The sequence below is a fragment of the Pinus tabuliformis genome, chromosome 6, assembly GCF_031772625.1.
Source record: "Pinus tabuliformis cultivar Carrire ecotype Pingquan chromosome 6, CPIR1, whole genome shotgun sequence".
Taxonomy (NCBI): domain Eukaryota; kingdom Viridiplantae; phylum Streptophyta; class Pinopsida; order Pinales; family Pinaceae; genus Pinus; species Pinus tabuliformis.
The window spans coordinates 282,005,470-282,025,779 of NC_142292.1; the positions used below are offsets into that span (position 1 = coordinate 282,005,470).

Sequence of the window (20,310 nt, forward strand, 5' to 3'; positions counted from 1 at the left end):
AGATCGTGGTACTATCAACTACTTCTCTTGCTTTTTGCATCATCATATCATGGATGAACTTCAACTTCTTGATCATGGAGCCATCTTCTTCATAACTTCTTGATAGGGCATCAACCATCTTCTAGATCACTTCCCTTTATGTCATCCTTCTCTTCATCAGGAAGTGATCTTCTTCATCATCTAGCTATCCTTCATACTGCTATCATTTCCAAGTCATGTTTCTTCCAGGATTGCTCTTGTGAAGGTTTGGTGATTGAACCCGTGACATATTCAATAACATCATTCTCCATGAGAATTAAGTCTATTCTCTTCTTCCATGCAAGATAGTTAGATGCCCCAACAAGTTTATTGTTCTCATTTCATAAAGAAGTCATTTGGTTTGTACATTGAGCCATGAAATATAAGGTACTTGCTTGATAGATGAAGATACTTACTAGATGCCTTACTTGATGACGATCTTCCTTCTTGAAGAATGCTTCTTCAATATAAGGAGAGATGTTCTTGTTCCTTTAAATATGTTTTAGATGCGATCCTTTCTTCAATGAGAGGGAGATCACTTTGATTTTGATAATGAAGTTCGTTTCTTTCTTGCTTCCTTTAGTTGATGATGTAAAATGTGAAGGCTATCAAGAATGTAGAGTTCTTTTGATATGGAAGTGGGGTCTTTGAGGTCTTCTTTTTCTTCCAAGAATTGTGATGATATGATCCTTATGATGGATAGTCCTCCTTGATGCTTCTTAGTTCTCCTTGATGATTTGATTTCCTTGATGTTCTTCTTATGCTTGGCCCTTATGTATCCTTCTTCAATTAGATGATCTTCAAGCTGCCTTTCTTGTTCTTGTCACCTTTGCTCTGATACCACGTTGAGAAATTAAGGGTAGCGAGGTTAGGGTGATTTTTCTTATCTTTGACAACTGCTTGTGATGTTATTATGATCAAATAACTACCGAAACATAAAGATCAATAGTACACACTCCCACTTTGTATTCCACATTGATATACTTAGCAGTCCTGTTGACCTATTTGTGGTTATTTGTTGGACATTAATAAAAATATCTTATCTTTTATCTTATGTCGCGACTCTAGAATATCATGTCAGTAGTATTGGCATTGGCTAAGGCATTGATGAGAAATCCAAAGGATTGATGATGGCAATGGTATTGGTATTGAGTTTCTGCTCACATAGTTTAATTCTTTCTCAAATAGTTCAGTTTTGCATTAGGTGTTCAATGTTTATCATACTTCTAGGAGTATTGGCGCAGATCAAGCACATGGGTTTTGAAGACCAAAGGCTCGAAATGGTTGTGATATTCCATTCACGCTCAGGTTGTCATGAAGTCACGTGAATCTTTCGTCAAAGGTTTGGGTTAAATTACTTGTGTGATTGCTTCCTGAGCCTGTGCAATTCGAATTTGTAGTCAAAGCATGCATCATCTGTCTCACTAAGCATGCAAATTGCTACTCAACACAACTTGCTACTCAGGGTGCTACATAGAAGAATATGGGTGATGGAGTTCAAAGTGTGAGGTAGAATCAAATTCAATATAGCTCAAGAAAGTTGTGAAATGAAACTCTAAAAGCTTGTTGACTGATCTCTTTGTGTGACATGTTATCGAGAGCCTTGAAAGGATCGCCGACCATGAGGTTTAACTCAACAATTTTTGACAAATAGAATGCTTATATGTTTCTTGCATAGGCTAAGGTATTTGTAATTGAAAGCTTTGATTGCTTCGATTATGCTTGACATTGACAATGAGAACAGAGGAGACATATAGTTGCAATTACATCTGAAAGTCCACAATCGTTGTTGGTTATCAGAGGTTCCTATTCTAGTGTTTCATATTTGTTACAACCTAAAATGGATGGTCATTTTTGCATTTTTCAGAGGTGTGCTAACTAGCAACGTTCCACCAGGGAGCACACTCTTGTAGGTTATCTTCAAAACTATTACCATTAAAACATGAAAATCATCATACACCTTGTTCATGGTAAAGAGAAAAATTGCAATCAATGGCTGTGTCAGTTTGAAAGGATATCGTGGATGGATGGAGTCAAAGTGATGCTTTGTTCATACAAGTTAAATCTGATAACATAATTGAAGTGCTAGTGAATTAGTTTTTTTTTTTTTTTTTTCTTCATTCTCTTTTGAAGGAGGTCGTACTAAATAACATAAGATCGTTGTAAATAATCTTCATACCTTGTCTTTTGACACTTGATTGGATAAAAGATATCAACAATTTTGGTTGTTGTTGGTTGAAGCAATCCTAGTACATCTCCCTTGAGGGTGCTGCTATAGATTCGCTAGTCAAGAGAGAAATTGCATGTCGATTTCTCATAGTTAGCAAGAGAATAAAGATTTTCTAGAATAAAATTTGTGATGAAAACCCTCAGAGCAGTGCTTGGTGCAAGATGCAAAGATCAGGATTCAAGGAGGACCAATAAGTGCCAGGAGAAATCAAGCAAGAAGCCCATATTGGACATATTTTTAATTTAGGTTAATCTATGCATTATAAAAATGATAGATATGATTGACATAAACCAAGCTACCCTCAATATGGATAATGAAGCATTTATGCACCATAATTGATAAAAGGAGTACGCTACATTCTTCTCACTTTGATGCACTAGAAGATCAATCTGATAGCAAATGTAACGAAGCTCTAGAGGTAGATGAAAATAATGATCACAAATTTAATGAGATGGAATATGAAAAGTCTTCTGAGGTTAAAGACTTTTGCAACTTGAAAACAAATGAATATGAGAATGCAGTTGCAAGGAGAGAATTTGAAATGAATGGACCATGTCATTAGGGGAATTTAATGGCACTTCTTATACCTTTTGGAAAGTAAGAATGAGGAAATATCTAATGTCACTTGGTGCAAATGTCCTGGGCTTAGTGGAGAATGGCTATGAAGAGCCACCTGTAATAGCTAACAAAGAAGAGAAGCTTGAATTTTCATTCAATGCCAAGGCCATGGATGCTATCCTTAGTAGGCTAATTGAATCAATTTTTTAAAAAGTAATGCATTGTAATACTGTAAAGGAAATGTGGGCTAAGCTAAAGAACATTCATGAAGGAGATGGTAAAGTGAAATTTGCCAAATTACAAGTTTACAAAATGCAGTTTGAGTCTTTGAGAATGAATGATGATGAAGACATAGCTAAGTTATTTGTTGGAGTTGATGAAATTGTCAATGTTATGAATGGTTTGGATGAAAATTAAAGAGTCTACAATAGTTCAAAAAGTGTTGAGGTTACTCCTTGCCAAGTTTAATCCCAAAGTATCAACGATTTAAGAAATTTCTAACATTGCAACCTTCACAATGGATCAATTGCTTGGCTTTCTAATAGTGTATGAAATGATAATTACAAAAGGAAAGTCAACCACAAGGGATGCAACATTCAAGGCAGATAAGAAATCTACAGAAGGCCAGGAGTTCTCATGTTCAGACTCAGATGAAGAAGAAGAAAAATTGGTGTGAAGGCTGAAGAAAGAGACCGATAAGTATAAAGACAAACTTCCTTTTAGGTGCTTTAATTGTGGATGAATTGGCCGTTATACCTCAAAATGTCCTTTAAAAAGGAAGAAAATAAATCAAAAGGTAAAGAAAAGAACAAATATAACATAATGAAGAATGAGAAAAGATTTAAAAAGAAAAGTTTTTATGCACAAGAAGATAGCAGTTCCTCTGATCATGCAAATGAATCTTTTGATGAAGAGGGAATTAGTGAATTCATGCTTATGGCCCTAGAGTTTCAATCTGAAAAATTTAATTAGGGTGAGTTGAGTAAAGAAGAAGGTGAAGTTGACCTTAGAGGAGAGCTAACTAGTGCTCTAGAAGAAATTGACAGACTCAAATAATATAACATAAAACAAAATAATTTTTGATGAGATATGTTAAAGAAGAGTGTAATTCTAAAGAGCTACTCTAGTTAAAAGTTTGATTAGAAGAGGCCAAAAAGGTTAAAGACATCCTATTACAACAGTTGAAAGAGAAAGGCAAAGAATGTAAAAAGTTGGAAGAAGTAGTTGCTCTTAGATCCCCTCTTATGAAAGCTGGTTTGGGTTAGGAAGGAGAAATTAGTAAGAAAGAGACAGAGGATAAAAAGACCATTAATTTCATCAAAGCCATCACATGAGACAATGAGAACAATCAACAACTAAAGAATAAGGATGTCAACAATGCTCCTAAGCAACAAAGAAGTAATAATGCATCTCAACAACATCAAAGATAAATCCCACTCATGAGTAGTAGATGAAAAATCCTACTCATCAACAACAGACTAGAAGACTTGACAAGCAAACATTAAGATACCAAAAACCCTATTTCTTCAAAAGATAAAATTATCAGATGCCAAGGAGACCATATTCACAAGCACCAAATATTCCCAGGTATGAAAATTTCTTCTATGGATATTGTTATTTGTGCAAAAATTTTGGCCACGAGGATGTGAACTGCATAGCATATATCAGAAGGAATGGAATAAGAAGTCAGAAAAGAAGTGAAGTCAGGAACATATTTATAAATGCAAGAACAAATATAAGCAGGAACAATAATTCATTTGCCCACTTTTTGATGTCATTGAATGCTACTATTGCCACAACTTTGGACATAAATCTTATCAATGTCAACTCAAAAAGTTCAGACCATAGTCTCAAATTAATCATAGGACAAAGGAATCCATGGGGTGGATAAGGAAAAAGGAAGAGAAGAAAACTAGTAAGTGTGGTTTTGTTCTTTATGCTCAGAATCAAAACAATCAGTGGTATGTAGACAATGGTTGCCCTAGGCATATGACCAGTGATAAGAGCAAGTTCCTGACTCTGAATGAAAAAGTTTTGGCAATGTCACCTTTGGCAATGACGCACTAGGGAAAATAATGGGAAAAGGTACAGTAAGCTTGAATAATGGCAGAGGCAAGGCACAGGATGTATTGTTTGTGGATGGATTGAAACATAACTTGCTGAATATGAGCAAGATGTGCGACAGAGGATATGATGTCATCTTTAGGGCTTAGGAATGTGAAATAATGTCAGCTACAACAAGGAAGATATTGGCACAAATAATGTATATGTTCTAAAGGAAGACAATGAAGAATGTCATTTGGGCAAACAAGATGAGTGCTGGCTGTGGCATAGAAGGCTAGGGCATCTAAACTTCGATCATATCATCAAACTCAACAAAAAGGGAGTTGTAAGAGATCTGCCCAAAATTACTAAGCCACAAAACCCTATCTGCAAGTCATGTCAAATGGGGAAACAAGCTCGTGTTCCTTTCAAGACTAAAGATCAACTATCAACCAACAAGCCACTTCAACTAGTACACATGGACCTGTGTGGACCTTCTAGAACATAAATACTTGGAGGTGAGCATTACTTCATGTTAGTGATTGATGATTTTTCTAGACTAACATGGGTAGCTTTCTTGAGAGATAAATCAAATGCATTTGAGAAATTCAAGGTATTCAAAGCACTGGCAGAGAACCAAACAAGCTGCAAGATAAAGAGCACACTGTCAGATAGAGAAGGAGAGTTTATGTAACAACCCACAATTTAAATATACAACTAATTAGATCGACTTATGTGATTTATAATCAACACACAACTATTCAACTAATTAGCATAGAATTTCGAAAAACATGAGCAGAGACAACTTACCTGTAGCGATGATATTTCTTACTTGTGATTTCAGAGTTGAACGCTATTTGAATCTCACTAACCACAACAAAGTTTTGGGGATGAATCTCCACCCAACTGTAGGCTTAGCTGCACATAATCTTTCTATAGCCGGCGACCCCCGAGACCTCAATCAACGTACTACTGCCAGGGAATCCTTTGTCTCAGAACACTTTTCTCCCAAGAGAATGGATGAAGGAACGGACGAATCTCATCCACCTCATTGTCCTTTAAAATTTAAATAGACCAAAAAATGGAAAGGGATCTCCATGCACACATTCCATATCTCAACATGCCAACTTTCATTTCTTTATTTTAAGTTTTACTTAATTTAATATTTCTTTTAATTTAACTCTTCTTATTTATTTCTTTTTACTTTTTGTTAACTTATTCTTACTATTTTTATTGTTCACTTTTATATATTTTTATTTAGAACTCCAGTTTATTATTTAGTATTTTATTTATTTATTATTATTATATTCCATTCATTATTTATTATTTAACTACTATTATCTTTTCTTTATTATTTACTATTATTATCTTTTCTTTATTGTTTACTATTTATTTACTATTATTATCTTTTCTTTACTGTTTATTATTTATTTACTTATATTTTAATATTATATTATTTTTATTATTATTAGGGGGTATTACATACTCCCCCCCTCTTTAAGGAACATTTTATTTCATTTAGTTATTTATTACTTCATGTTTGCCCCACATCCTCTGTTGAACTAGTATAACCAACAGGCATCGAAAGTTTCCACAATATCTGGGAAATCCCAAGGAATCTCTGTAATTTTTCCCACTTTCAAAACTAGGCATAAGCCTCATTGGTCTGTACCATAGCCCAAGTCTGACCCCAAGGCTCACACCCAACTGAGACCTCATTTGCCCTAAGGCAACAATTCGGTTCAATACTCCAAGCAGTAGTACTCCAAGCATCTTAAAAGGCTGGCCCACTCCCTCCACACTCACTAAGGTGCACAACCCCAAGCATCGAAGTCCTTACACCCCCACCAGACTTTGGCATCCTAATCCGTTATCAGGCACTTGGAATACAATATTAGGCACTTGGCCTCCTCAAGATGTCCCATAGCCCCTCAAGAGCTATACAAGACAAAGGAACCATTGGCATATGTAGTGTTGATTGATTATGTTCCCAGCCCATATGTTGTTACATATTCTCCCTCGCAAGTATGGGCTTCCACAAGATCATCAAATAAACCGGCCTCTCTCTGCCCATTTGTAGATTTCCTGTCAATCACCACATATCAACATGCAACCATACATTAGTTATAACATCATAGTATCATAGAAAATAATACACATGCCAATTCTTGCATATCATAAAATCTGCATGCAATTACCACATACTTCAAATCATAAAATATCCTCATAAATTATAACATCAACATACCAACATCAAAGACATATCATGACATCACATAATAAATGAACCACACGTCAATATACCTCATATCATAACATCATAAATATGTGAATCATCTCAATACATATAAAATATAGAGCAATAATACACTATAGGATTCGTATCATGATTCATCAGAAAAATCAATTTCATTTGCTTCTATAACAATGAGTACTAATGATGAAATAAGATTATTCAACATCCATATAGGAACTACGCTATGTCATCAACACTGTTAGTAACATATTTTTATCAAGGTACCAATTACTTTTTAATAATCATTCACTGTTCTTTTAACTAGGAAGTTGACTATTTACCTAGGGTTATAGTCATCATCATTAAATTTCAAGGGGTGACATCCTCAAAGCAATGTTGACCAAAGGACTATGAGAGTTCAATCACATATATTTTCAATAATACGAATTACATCTATATCATTATATAAAAATGATACTCCCAACCGTAAATGATAACCCAAAATTACACAAATTTACACCCTTTTGAGTTCAAACTCTTACATCAGTTCCATAAAAGATAAGATGCTAGCAACTAGGATACAAAATAGGCACATGATCACATTATTGCAACCAACCCATAAATAAATATAGTGGGCATGATTGAAATAATCAACCAATTATATTTTAGATGACTTACAATAGATCAACACCATGAGAAAACTTGATACCTCTATAATCAATTGACAAAATCAAGTCATAATTGACCAATCATCAAAACTCACATAATTGAATAAGGGACACCACATTGTTAGTTATTCTAAAACTAATGTCAACAAGGACCAAAAAATTCTCCCTCGGTCAAATGTAAATTAAATATATCACTGTCAACAACATTAATAGCTAGACCAAAGGAAACCCAAACAGTAAATAAAATTGACATCCTAACTTAATAGACAAGTACACATTAGGTGAGAAATCAACATTTTTAATTAGAACTAAAAGATGAAAAACCATGGTTGAAGAATAGCATCTCATCTTTATTTTTCCCTATCTTGCATAACAATAATAATAAGTTCCACAATGGAGATCAAACCCACAATTTATTTGCCATTCATCCAAATTCGTTTATTACAATACTTAAACCATAAGCTATCAATAACTACTAATTTTGTAATACTCTAAATATTTTCAAAACTAATAAGAATTAAAACAAATATTTATAAGAATTCACTAATACCTACATAAATAATACACAAACACTAATATTTATCTCTACATGAATGCATTGAAAGTAATATTTTTACATTTAATATAATTAATTAAAGTAACTTGCAACCCCATGAGTTTAGTGAATGTATCTTTGCAAATATTTTAACTGTTCAAACATATGAAGACCAAAACAAAAATATTTTGGATATAATTGTTGTTATTCCTTTAACATAGTGACCAAGATGAATATTTGGTAGCAAAACACTCCTAGCCATTTAAATTTCATAGGAGGCTTTGTTGAGGGTTATTAGCCAACCAATATCCCATTTGATCCCCATCTTAACAAAAGTGAGAAATGGTGAACTCGATACTGAGGCATTTCAAATCAATTCAACTTTGCTATTGATTGACTAGTTCATGCTCTTTTCCTTACCATAGATGACATCAATGAGTGTAGAATCTCTTTTGAGCTCTAGGGATTGATATTCTAGAGACACAATTTGATACCTTCTATGACCGCTATCAATACAACCTGCTTGTTTATTTTCATGCCATTCTTTTTAGTAACACTGGTTTCATTATGCCATCCCTATCCTAGATTCTTGTTGCCATAGCCTTTCTTGTCCCAATTGACTGTCCATTAAAGAAAGCAATATTAGTTTTCTACCAAGCCCTAAAGAAGGGATGGAGGAATTCATGTGCCTTGGAATGTGCATTCCCGAAGCCTTACGTGATGAAGAGCAGGGTATTTGACCATATTTTTTTTTATGTGCTTGTTACCGAAAAATCTAGCAAGCTAGCAAAGCCTCACTAAGCGCTCTAGGTCTTCGGGCAATAATGGGATCCACCACCACTGTCACCTCAGTGGCCTCTTCCCCGCTGTTTTGTGGTTGGATATCATCCCCGCAAGGGAGGCTTCCCTGGCAAGACTTAGAGATAGGATGGCCTATGGATCTAAGCTAAATGGCTTTCAAAGGAGCCTACTAATTAAACACCCTATAAGGATTTTCAATAAAGGAGGGACGAGGTGTGAGAGCGTTGATGGGATTGAGAAAAGCACTGCCAAAGCTATGGAAGCCGAGGTAAGGTCTATAGATTTTCAAGTAAACTTTTCCTTTAGACATCATCAACTCATTCTTATTCTTTCTTATTTGTCCTGATGATGGACCCCCTTTGGGGTTTGAAACGTTGGCAAAATGAACTGAAGACTGTGGTTAATCCGGATCAGGAATCAAAAAACTCCCACAGAAGCCTAAAATCTAACACAACTCATAAAATGTTGTTACAAGTTGGATTTCGAGAGTATGCAGGTTTAAAACATGTAAGACGCTATAACAACAATGGAAATAACCTATTTATGGTATGCTCAATGATGGTCTTAAGGCTATTGATAAGGGTAATCAAGGGATAGGTCAACAATGTGTTTTTGGTTGTTGAAAATGCAAGTCGCGACAAACAAGACGTAGCCACCAACCCTAGAATTGGGGTTAAAACATGTGATAAATGGTAAATTTTGCTTTTCATACAATAATCGATGCATTGCTTACTTAAAGGACAATAACATATAGGTACGATTTAGCTATTAAATGTAGATTTAACCAAACCCTAACCCTAGTTTACTGTGGAACAAAGAAAAATGGAAAATGAATGTTGATCAACAAACCTAGATTAGTGCCTTCTGTCAATTGGGCAAAGAAGTCGATGGAATGAGGTCTATGCAAGAGGTCCTTGGATAGAGGGTGTGGAAGGAATGTTGCACCATTTAAGCAAGTTTCATTTCATCAATCCATAGAAAGGCTTCTCCATGCAAAACTTATCTTACCCAAGACAATTCACACTCTACTTGGCCATTGTGTCCAAGAGAAAACAAGGATTACTAGTGTGAACTCTTTCAAGAGAGATAAAAGGAGTGTGTATGACCATGATCTAAGAGAATTTGACTCCAGTTTATTTATGAGGGGTAATCGAGCCAAATTTCTCTTAAAAAAAGCCCTAAAAGTTCACTTTAAGCATCCAACAAGACTAATAAGTCACAAGCCGCCTTGAAGAAACATAATAAACAAACATATTTTCTCCACACACGTGGGAGAATTATCTCTCCAACACAACGCCATCCTAGTGTAATGAGCATCTCCATTAAGCAAAGTGACAAATGGGTCCAAGAGTGTTAAATTTCTTGTGAACCTAGCACTTGACAATTCATTAACCTAGTAGATTATAGATATATTGAATGAAAGAAAAGCTAGATTCTTAACTTAATTAGCATAAGTAAATTTCACATTAATCAATCTCACTCACAATGATACAAACATATTTTTCCCTATCAAGAGCTCTTCATTAATATTCAAAACTTGCTTGGGCTCTTGTCTTGGGATAATGACCCATTTAAGAAAATTACACATTATAATATACCTTGTATTTGATCCACCAGATGAGGCCCTAGATTAGTCCTCTATCTCGTTGGCTGATCTGGATCCCTGATACTACACCCCACCTACAACTTTCTCAGACTGATCACACTAGAATGGATGTCCATCTCCACTCATTGAGATGCCACTGTTAATGTCTTGTGTTGCTGTATGGCGTGTCTTCTACTTCTCCTTAACCTCGACTTTATAACTTTACATTGAGCTAAATCCCTAACCATAATCTCTGAAGTGATTGATGACCAATATTAGATCGTGGCTCACTTGAGATCAAGGGGTGAGATTAAAACATAATCATTAAAGTAATTATTTCACTTTTCTTAAGTTTACTTTAGCTGAATTAGCCAACATAACAATTATGTGCTTTCTAAAGTCGAAACTTAGGCTTAGTTACAAAAGTAACTTGCTCACACTTGAGCAAGTATTCTAAGGAGATTGTGGGTGAATTCTTGCATGCCTAAAGACTTAGGCTTGTGCAGAAGTACCTTCCCAAGCTACAAACATCAACAAAGGGTGTTCCTCACTCCAAGACATCTCATCAAAGTGAAAGGGTGAATCTCCAAGCCACATCTCCTCATTCAAGATGTCATCATCAAGAAGCCTTGCATCATCTTTCTAGGGTTTGCATAGGTGACGTGGAAACCCTAAGGCATGTTGTTGGCATAAAAGGAGGTGTCCTAGCCCTCTCAAAGCGTCTCAAGTGATTACCATCCGTGTCCTAGCCTTCTCAAAGCGTCTCAAGTGATTACCAACCTAGGGGCATCCTAGGTCCTTTGAGGCACATCATCAATCTTGCCAATAACCTGGCTTCTTGGCTCAATGTTTAGTATTTGGTGGTGTGCAAGGGGCCGTACATCCATGTGGAGGCTCCTCAAGGGCCAACATTGGGGATGCAAGATCATAATTGCTCTCATGCGGGGCTAAACATCCTATGCATTGTGTTGCAGAGGGCCAAGCCATCCCTCAAGGGATATCTTATGCATATGTGAGCAACCACCTAAAACATACCCTCAAGCTTAAGTGAGATCAACGTCATAGGTAAAGAAACCATTAAAATATCATTGTGGACCCTATTCAATGCTAGGGAAAAATACTTCACACAAGCCTTGCCTTCAATTGTCTTTCTAGTTGATGATCTGTAAGCAGTTATCACACTTGTGCTGGGGATGATTATGCAGTGATCCCTAGTTGGTGCATCCAATCCCAATTCCTAGGTAGTCTTGTCAATCCATAGGTGCATGTGATAAATGTGCAAATGGAATGGGAAAGACTCTAAGGAAGATGCCACTGCCTTGTTGCTAGCTGAAAGAGGTCCAACATTTTGGGTGTAATGACGATAAGAGGAAGCATTCATGGAGGCTCCAGTTACCCCTTTCCTCAACCTGCCTTTTTCACCCCTTGGTCTTCCTTTTTCTTCAATGATTTTCCTTTTCTTTTTTGCATAGCTTGTGCGACTAGCTTGCTTTTTGCTTTTTCAATACCCCTTATAGATCGGGATTGGAACATTATAGTCCATTTGAGTTAGGGACAGCATGATATGCTTAGGAATTGGGTGATTGCTTATGATGGGGGTAGAGCTCAGGCTAGGTTTTTTCCAATGTTTTTAGTATTAGTCTCAACCATCTTTTGCATTTTTCATTTTCTTTCATTTGTGGCTTATATATGCTTTTATCTTTCTTTTAGCTGCATCAACCTCTTAGAGCAAAGTTTTACGCCCGAACTCAGAGATGTGGATAACTGGTGCCAGTACTAGTGAAATAATAATCAACCCAAAGAATGGAAGTGGATACAAGGACAGATGGAAGGTGACAAATATGGATTACGTTGGGCACACGACATCAATCATTGCCTCCTATTTGTGCCCTTCCTCAATAGTGGAAGGAAAAGGCCTTAGAGAAGGTCATAGTGGACTTGGGGCAAAGGATAACCTCTGAGGTGAAGTGTGGGAACAAGGATGCCATAATAAATAGTTAGTCAACCAACTCAACCTGTGATCCATATTAGGATGCCCTTAATATTAATTGAAAGCACATGATTATAGAAATGGTTAGTGTACTTTTTGATAGATGCCCCACCTTCCTTCAAGAAGTATGCTAGAATGGGAGAGAGCACTGACCAGAGCATAAGTGGAGAGCTCTGAATTGAAGCTATCTGTGGATTATCATAGGGCTGCTAGCTAGCTAGCTGACCAAAGAGGAGAATAAATTCTCTTAGGTGCTACCCAGTTGGGTGGTAACATCTGGCTCCAATCATGTGCTCACTGTAGAGTGCATAATCCATGTGCTCAAACTCTGAGTGCATGGGACTCCCAACAATTCCTAGTGCTTGTAGACCTGTTACCTGTACACTCTAAGCAACTTGTTGATAGCAACTGAGTAGGGTGTTGATCGTCACCCTTGTGATATAGGAGAATAATAAATAAAGTGTTAGTTAAAATAAAAATTGAAAATTATCCGAATATGCAAGGAAATCCAGAATGCACATAATTAAAGAAGGATGCAAAAGCAATAATGCAAGGCACACAATCCTTACGTACCTACCTATTACTACATGCATCACACAATCCTTACCTACCTACTTACTACTACATGCATCAAATTTTATCAGGGAAAAATGCCTCTAGGAGTTGCCCATTTATGGTAAAGGGAGGCATTCTCCTTAAGGCTTGTTAGGTGATAAGAATTAACTCCCCCTTTTTACTGAATCTTATACGGCCCTTGCCATAATTTATCAAATTTTGTGTGCATGCCTGGCTTTTCTTTTCTCTTGTCACATAACAGAAACATACTTCCAGCTTTAAACTCCCTTTCTGATCAAGTGTGGACTTAATTTTCATTTAATTCATAGTCATTTGATCATGAGAAAGTCATTGTGACTCATCTATTTCGACCAACTGGTCTGTTCTGGCCTGCACCACATCTTTTTCTTTGGTATTATACTGCAAGCATTGAAGGATAGGTGACTGCAGGTGGATTGGCAGCTTCGCTTCAAGCCCATACACTAACTCAAAATGGGGTTTTCCCGGTAGATACCTTAAGAGTAGTATGATCTGCCCAAAGTGCATATTTGATTTTGCTATTCCAACTTTTATTCTCCCCCAGTCTTCTTAATAATAGTCTTGAGGTTCTTATAGCTAAACTTGGCTAGGCTGTTCCCTTGGGGTTAGTAATTGGAAGAATGGGACAACACAATTCCATACTTAAAACAAAATGAAGCAAGTGCAATTGAGCTGAAAGCCTTAGTATTATTTGTCATGATTTTGGAAGGAATTCTGAAGTTGGTGATAATCCTGTTTTCAGGGATGGTTATTACTACATCTTCATTAGCCTTTCGGTTGGTAAAGCTTCAACCCTCTTGGTGAAATAATCAGTAGCAGTTAGAATGCATTTATGTCAATTGCTAGAGTTGTCTTTAAATTGTCTGATAATTCGAAACCTCATTGTTGAAATGGTGCTTCGACTATCACGGATTTCAAAGGGCAGGGAGTTCCTTTATCCAGCGAAAAATTGATATGGCTGGCAAAACTCCATGTATCCAGTAACATGGCATAATTCCAAGGGCAATATATGTGGAGGCATAACGTAATGAAATGTCTTCCTTTGAAGCAAATGGAAAACCCTCAGCATACTATAATGGCTAGGATCCTTGAAGTGGGCTCTACAATCCAGAAATTCCAATATTAGAGCTGATTGTCGTAGAATTGTTTGTTCCTTGAAATGGGAACAGAAATTGAAATTCAAAATTAAATGCAGAAATGATGCGTATGGAAGGGTTGTAATTTAGGCCTTCTGTCCTCAAAAGTACCAGTGCTTTGTTGAAGTACACAGCCTGACAACTGCTGTTTCCAGTAGATTGATTTTTGCTTGGAGCACTAAATTTTCATAAAATAAAGAGGACTGTGACATGGACGATTTAATACATGGAGTCCAGAAATAGAATGCCTATGATCTTTTTATTTTAAGTGAGGTCTATTTCTTGTGAGTTGAAAATACTTTGCTGCAGATTGCTGTCTGTGTTCAAATCAGGTGCAGGGGTGGGGTTGGATGTGTGGAACTGGGGAAAGTGCCTAATTGAATGTTGGTGTGCACTGAAAACCCAGTCTCATCCGATGGAAGAACCCGACTCATCCATAAAAGAATCTTGCATTTTTATCCAAAAATCCTTTAAGAAACGGGATATTTTAATCATATCCGTATGCTAATGCATAACACATGATTCCAGACTGAACATCAAAGGTAATAGAAAATAAACATTCACATACTGAAAGAAAAGAAAACAGCGGAAAAGGTCAACAGCGAGTTCACTAAGCAACAAAAACTAGAAGTCAGCGAGGAATGAAAATAATAGAACTTAGCAAAACAAGGAGGACAGGGAGTAACAAAAAAAAGACACTGTTAAACATATTTGATATTTTGTTTTTTTTTTCAACATAGTAAATGCATATTTGATATTTGGTCACCATTTACTCACCAACCAGAATGTAATAATGTAAATTACTTTTACAAATGCGTAGGATGCATTTAATTATGCATGGATTTTTTTATATTTTATTTTTTGCATCTTTAGTCCAATGAATTGTGTTAGGTCCCTATCCTAGTGTAACCCTTTATTGTTATTAGTACAACCCTCTTATTATATTGTTGTGCCCATGCAGTCCCCATATTGTTATTATTGTGCCCCATAGAAGCCCACTATTGTTATTATTGTGCCCTTACATTATTATTGTTATGTCGGCTTTGATTATATTATGACCCCTTAGACTCCTATATATAGAAATGAGGTCTTGTCATTTGTATCATCCAAGAATTGTTCATTTGTGTAATGTAAAGGAGGTTGCCCCCTCGAAGAGACTTATTTTGAAGGCGTTTATCTATCCTTTCTATCATTTTTTGAGTTGGTTTCATAACATTTGGTATCAAAGCTTTGTATTCTAGGGTTTCGCTCCTCCAAACAGGTCATTGTGGCATTTTCACTATAACTATTTTTTTGCGATGTTTCAGAAGCTAACAAAAAAACCCATTTGAGATGAAAGCGCGCTGAACCTCGGGTCTGAATTTCAGATCTTGTCTTGCTATATTTGCGGAGATCTGATATGAGGAAGTTAAGGTTTTTGCAAGTTCCAAAATTCAATCTCAAACAGGTCATCGTGGAATTTTTGCTATAATTATTTTTCTACGAAGTCTCAGAGTCTGAAATTAAAATCCATTTGAGCCGAAAACTTAGTGAAGCTAGGGCCCGAATTTCAGATCTTGTTTCACTATATTTTCGGAGATACATTCCAAGATATTTAGGGTTTCTGCAGGCTCCCGAATTACATCCCAAACAAGTGACCTTGGGAAAATCGTCAAAACTTTCTCTCCGAGCATCAGATTGAAATTTCATAAAGTTACAGAAAAAGGACGCACTGTACTTTTCTGTATATCGTTTTCAGGTCTGAAGGTCGAAATAGTGACACGTGGCACTTCGTACAAGTTTGCTCTACTGAAAAAGTATATAATCAGGTCATCTTGGGAGATTGGGCATAACTCTTTCTTGGAGAATCCAATTTCGATCAGACTTGTGGCATTGGAAGGAGGACGTAGAGGGATACCGCAGGTCGCAATTACAGACCTTGGAGATCTGAACTTTCAAAGATACAACAGATTGAAGATCGAGATCCTAAAAGCAAGAAAAAGAATGACTCGAATCAAGAAAATAGAAACACCTAGTAATCAAAATTTGATGGATGATTTGATCGATGTTAAGATAAATAGTTTTATCTATGCCATGGAAGTTGATATTGATGGTATGAAAGAATATTGGAAGAAATACATGGAAGATTTGAAGAAAGACATGGAAGGTTTGAAGGAAGGTGGGACAAAGCTGCTACAAGAAAGGCCTCCTAATGGCGAAAATGTAGTAGAGGAAACTCATGATGAGAAAAAAATTAATGTTGATCATGATTTCATAGAATCTAACATTGGATTGAAGATCCAACATATTCCAAATATATATACGAGGAAGTTTGATGGCAAGAATCCCGTAACATGGATACTGCAGATGGAGAAATATTTTGATCTACATGAGGTGCAATTGTTACAAAAGGTACGTATTGCATCTTATATTTAGAACTGAATCAATTTTATGGTATGAAGGCCTTTGTTCTTGTAAACCACTTGTCACGTGGTCAATTTTCACGAAGGAAATGATAGCACATTATGAGTATACAAAGAGAAACACTTTCTTTAGCCAATTGATAAATCTCAAACAAAAGGGTTCAGTGGTAAAGCACATTGAAGACTTTCAAAAATTGAATATAAGGGTAATGATATTTCAGAGAAGCAAAGGATTGATGTCTTCATAAGGACTTTAAAAGATAACATTCAACATGAGGTTCGTCTTTGGGAACCTGATTCATTGGAGAAGGCATTCAGGTTGGCAAGAAAAAATGAAAGCGGAATTATGGAAACAAGGAATCCCACCACTCAAAACTATAAATATGGAAGTGTTTTTACTCCTAGCCTTCCACAACCTACAAGGTTTACATCACAACAATTGGAAGAAAAAAGAGAAAGGGCTTTGTTACATTTGTGATAGCAAATACACTAAAGGTCATAAGTGTGTTGAGAAGAAATTATTTTACATAGATTATGAAGAGGAGGAAGAAAATGATCAAGAAACAACAAAAGAAGAGGATATACACCAGGAACCAACCCCAGAGAAAGAAGAAATGAATCCAACCATATCTTGTAAAGCATTGGCAAGAATAATTTCCTCAAACTCTCAAGATAGAATGACATATCAAGAAGAAAAAGGTTCAAGAAGTGAAAGATCACATCGAGAAAGAAGAAATGAATCTGACCATATCTTGTAATACATTCGCTGGAATTACCACTCTTAAACTATAAAGATAGGACATATCAAGAAGAAAAATGTTCAAGAAGTGAAAGATCACATTGAGCATCAAGAAACGAATCCGACCATATCTTGTAATGCATTGGAAGAAATTACCACTCCTCAAAGTCTCAAGATAGAAGGACATATCAAGAAGAAAAAGATTCAAGCAGTGAAAGATCACATCGAGCATCAACAATTAGTTCTCCAGCGTTTAAAGGATGACGCCACTTTGGTGCAGAATTGAATGAAACAATAGGCAAATCAACATCGTAGTGTAAGAAGTTTTGATGTAGGCAATTGGGTATTTTTACGGTGACATCTCAAGCAAGCTATTTATGAGAAGGAAATGTTGGCAATACTACATGCACTTAAGAAATGACGACCTTACCTAATGGGAAGACACTTCAAGGTAAAAATGGATCATGATAGTCTTAAATATTTTTTAGAACAAAGATTATCTTTAGAAGAACAAAAAAAAATAGATCACAAATATGTGGAGTTATGACTTTGAAATCATCTACAAAAAGGGAAGCAAAATGTTGTTGCAGATGCACTCTCAAGAAATGATGAGGATGTGGAAGCATTGTTTTGTGCTATTTCTATTATCCAACTAGATTGGATAAACAAAATAAGGGATGAATCGAAGAAGGACAAAGAAGTGTGGCCATTCATTCAAAAGTTGCAGAAGATCCCAGTTCAAACAATATTCCTAGAACTTGATGAGGAAGGAAAAATCATATTGGAACCTGGAGCAGTGACAAAAACAAGAACCTGACAGCTACGAATTCGATCAATTTCAGAGTATCTCATCAAGTGGAAGAACTTACCTGCAGAAGATTCTAGATGGGAGGACAAGAATTTTATATAGAAGCATCAAGAACTACTCAAGCGTTGGACAACACTTTTTGAAGGAGAGGGGCATGTTAGGTCCCTATACTACTAGTGTAACCCCTTATTGTTATTAGTACAACCCCCTTATTATATTGTTGTGCCCATGTAGTCTCCATATTGTTATTATTGTGCCCTTACATTATTATTGTTATGTCGGCTCTGATTATATTATGACCCCTTAGACTCCTATATATAGAAATGAGGTCTTGTCATTTGTATTATCCAAGAATTGTTCATTTGTGTAATGTAAAGGAGGTTGCCCCCTCGAAGAGGCTTATTTTGAAGGCATCTATCTATCCTTTCTATCTTTTTGTGAGTTGGTTTCATAACAAATTGTGTGTGATACTTTGAAAATATGCGATATTTAATGTGCAAATAGTTCGCTTAAAAAGTAGAACTGGAGTTTTCTAGAAACAACATGAAAAATTTGGCTTATTATAAACAGTATAGAATTTTTTTTGTTTCTATTTTAAGAAATCATGCATTTGGCCTTTTCTATAGTTAACATAGTGAGTGTGTCCAGTTCATTTTGTTGAAGCATAGTTGCTAATTGATATCTCAATTGTAACCTCTCTCGACTTTGGAGTTTGGGCATTAATTATGGAACGCATAAGCTACAGATAACTATGTTGAATTACAGTACTCACATTTTCAGTGCTGTAAAGTAGGCATAATTCGATTGAATAATTAAAGCCTCCAAGCTAAGTTGCATCCATTTTTCTTTGACTATTGCTAATCAGTTTATTCTAGAATGGCAATATATAGAATTTTGTGGATAGTTTGGATGGTTGTATTTATTTTTTCATGTTTGCAGGGAGTGCTGAGGGACCTTTCAAAAAGTTCCACATCTTTGGGAAGCCAGGAGCAATCTCAGAGCTCACATGAACAGGTATTCTGTTGCCTTATCAGAGTATTTTTGGCTCAAATTATTTAATTAGGTTTTAGAATGTTGTGTTTACATCCAAAGTTTGCAGTTTGGAAAGGATTTATTTCTAACAGGTATTGGTTGGGTTATTGAAGAATGATGGGGGACCAGGAAGCCAGGAGACTGAGCTGGGTGAATAATTGAGTTACATTTCCTCCACCTTTTGTCCATAGTCTGTCATGACATACATGACAGAATCGCTTCTCTGTCGCTTCTGTTCTTATAGAAAATTGAAGAAGCACTTTAATACACTTCTGTTCATAAGGTGCTGCTTAAAAATTTTCCAGCAAGTGCTGGTGATGATCTTCTGACATCGGTTATTCTGTACAACTATTTTTGTATACAGTAGAATAATTATTCAGTAAGAAAGAGAGCATATCATATATGGGAAAAAATATAATTATTTTATAAGCTTCCATGTGGCCAAATGTGGTCCCTGCGACTCTAATACAGACATTAACAATTAGAAATACCCAATTGGGAGATGATCACACAAGGCATTATTCCTTATATGTTATACCGTTTTAGAAAAACAGAAGTAGCAGATCAAGGAAAATATGATGAAGGGATATAAATAATGTAGGTTTTTAAAATTTCCACATGAGAAAATCTGGTCTGTCACCTGTGACCAAAATACAGAATGATTAACCATTAAAAGTGATCCAGGTTGCTGGTTGATTGTATTAGGTACATACCTTTGTACTATTGTCAGCACAATGAAATCCGTTGAACTCAGACTCGTGTAAAATAAAGAAAAGTAGGAGTAACTAACTGCCACATTTTTATCAAGGCACAGTAAATTTTCATCTGATAATTCTCAAGGAGAGTGCAGGATTTAGGCTTTTGACAAAACTTATTTGGGAGTAACATTCACCATTGAATGTGGAAAGTCATTGGTCAAACTAAGATTATCTGAG

The 20,310-nt window shown here is 36.0% G+C and overlaps 1 protein-coding gene across 4 annotated transcripts in view; it reads left to right on the forward strand.

The window, feature by feature from the left end:
- Window positions 1-20,016, forward strand: part of LOC149258450 (GATA transcription factor 24-like) — an 89,907-nt gene extending 69,891 nt beyond the window's left edge. For all 4 annotated transcript variants that reach the window (XM_089415389.1, XM_089415382.1, XM_089415385.1 and 1 more), the window contains 2 exons: window positions 19,283-19,357; window positions 19,489-20,016. In XM_089415389.1, coding sequence (XP_089271515.1) covers window positions 19,283-19,357; window positions 19,489-19,533 — 120 coding nt within the window. In that variant the 3' untranslated portion in view covers window positions 19,534-20,016. The remainder of the gene's footprint in view (window positions 1-19,282; window positions 19,358-19,488) is intronic.
- The last annotated feature ends 294 nt before the right edge of the window (window positions 20,017-20,310 follow it).